Source organism: Charadrius vociferus, unplaced genomic scaffold (genome assembly GCF_000708025.1).
Source record: "Charadrius vociferus isolate BGI_N301 unplaced genomic scaffold, ASM70802v2 scaffold613, whole genome shotgun sequence".
NCBI classification, from domain to species: domain Eukaryota; kingdom Metazoa; phylum Chordata; class Aves; order Charadriiformes; family Charadriidae; genus Charadrius; species Charadrius vociferus.
The window spans coordinates 468327-470170 of NW_009647757.1; the positions used below are offsets into that span (position 1 = coordinate 468327).

The 1844-nt window shown below is 62.7% G+C and overlaps 1 protein-coding gene across 1 annotated transcript in view; it reads right to left on the bottom strand.

Moving 5' to 3' along the window:
• Window positions 1-1290: 1290 nt before the first annotated feature.
• The window catches only part of ZNF593 (zinc finger protein 593), a 2444-nt gene continuing 1890 nt past the window's right edge, over window positions 1291-1844 (bottom strand). The window contains exons 2-3 of the mRNA XM_009882228.1: window positions 1623-1685; window positions 1291-1432 (exon numbers count right to left, since the gene is read on the bottom strand). Of these exons, the coding sequence (XP_009880530.1) occupies window positions 1291-1432; window positions 1623-1685 (205 nt within the window). The remainder of the gene's footprint in view (window positions 1433-1622; window positions 1686-1844) is intronic.

Sequence of the window (1844 nt, forward strand, 5' to 3'; positions counted from 1 at the left end):
GGGGGAGAGATGGGGCCACGGGGTCGGCGACATGTCCCCCGGGCAGGCACATCCCACCGGGATGGGGTCTGCCACCTTCCCGGTCCCCTCGCACCCACCAAACCCCCCATGGAGCTGCCCCTAGAGATGCTAATAGCTAGATTTAGTCGCCTTCATCTCCCCGGCTCGAGGAGGGGGGGGGCACAAATCCGGGCAGGCTGCATGGAAATAAACCCTTTCCTGCCGACGAGCACAGCGTTGTCACGCCGCCTTTCTGCCGCTCCGACCCAGCGCCCCGTCCCCGGGTCAGCAGGAGGGACAAACCTCCAGGCTGAGGGTTTTGCTGCCAGGGCTGCATCGGAGAGAGCCGCTCTGCAGGAATTCGCAGCAGCAGATGGTGACATTGTCACGCAAAGTCCCCCGAGAGCCCGGCAGGCGGAGGCAGGGTCACCGGCGGGATCACAGCAGCATCAGGCTGGTGGACATGGCGGTGGGGGGGAGGCTGATCACGCCACGCACGCAGCCCCAGCCCTCTGGGAAGATGAAATCACTTTGCAGGCACTGGGTTTTAAGGGACAGAAGCCTGGAAGTGTCCCCGCTGGGGGGACACCAGCACTCCCTGCTCAAGGCCCAAACAGACAGGGCCAGCACTGCAACCAGCTGCTTACTAGACTCAAGCGCTTGATGAAAAGTTCACTCAAGCACGTATTTGCCCCCAAAAAAGCAGTCCCGTATCTGCTACCAGCATACTGGGATCCCCCTGCCAGCAGGGTCCGTTAACCACCCTGCCAAGGGCAGCAGCACCGGGATGCGGCCGTTCCTCCTGGCTGGCACAGATGCTGGAAATATTTTTCCCTTTGTGTGATCTGGAAGAACACAACACCGAGAGCTTGGTTGTCTTTCACCCCGAGGGGCGACTGCCACCCTCCAGAGGGCCTGGGTCATGCTCACACAGAGCTCTCAACACTGCCAGCCTGTTTGTTGACATATTTTAATGGGTGACTCACCGGATTGAAACTCTGACCCAAGAAGAGAAGCCTAAAACCGCTCTGAAAACAAAAAGATGAGTGTACAGTCACGCCAGTGCTTAGGGACAAAGCGGCTTGCCCCTTCCCCAAAAAGGAGGACACACAGCGAGGGCACCCGGGGTCTCGCTGGCTCCTTCTCCTCGTTAGTGCCCCGGCGAGGAGGGCCGCTGGGAGGAGCGGTGCGTCCGCTCGCTGGCAGGCTGCGCTGAGGCGTGTTTTTTCTCACAAAGCTGAGGACAAAGAACGCCCTTACGGAGCTGCCCCCGACCCCCTCAGTCCCCGCTCAGCTGGACGCCTCCATCTCGGTGACCTCCTCGAGCGGTTGGGTCTGCACTTCCACTTTCTTCGGGGGGATGTAGGAGCCCATCCCGGCGGCGCGCTCTGCCTCCTCCTGTGTGTACGGTGCCTCCCGCAGCTGCTTCAGCCTGAGGGGAAGGCAGAGAGGAGGGCTGAAGCCGTCCACCCCGGCTCCTCGAAACAAGACCGGTCCAGAACTGACACCACCCCCCGTCTCACCCCCGATGGAGTGGGGCTGGGGGGCCACAGCCTGCTCCGGGGTAGGACAGGGGCCCATGGGGCTGCTCAGGGACCTGCTCGGCTTCCCCCACCCCTTACCTCTTCTTGTGCACCTTGGACCTAAAGTGCTCCTTCATGCTGGTCAGGTCCACGAAGTACCGCCTGGGGGGGATAAGAGGTTGGGGGTCAGGGGGCTTGGAGATGGCAGCGGGGCTGGGGAGAGCCCTACCGAGGGGCCAGGGTCCCCCCGCACCCCTGGGGCCAGTTGCCCACGGGCCAGCGTCCCCCCCGAGACCAGAACAAGATCCCCCCCAGGCTTAG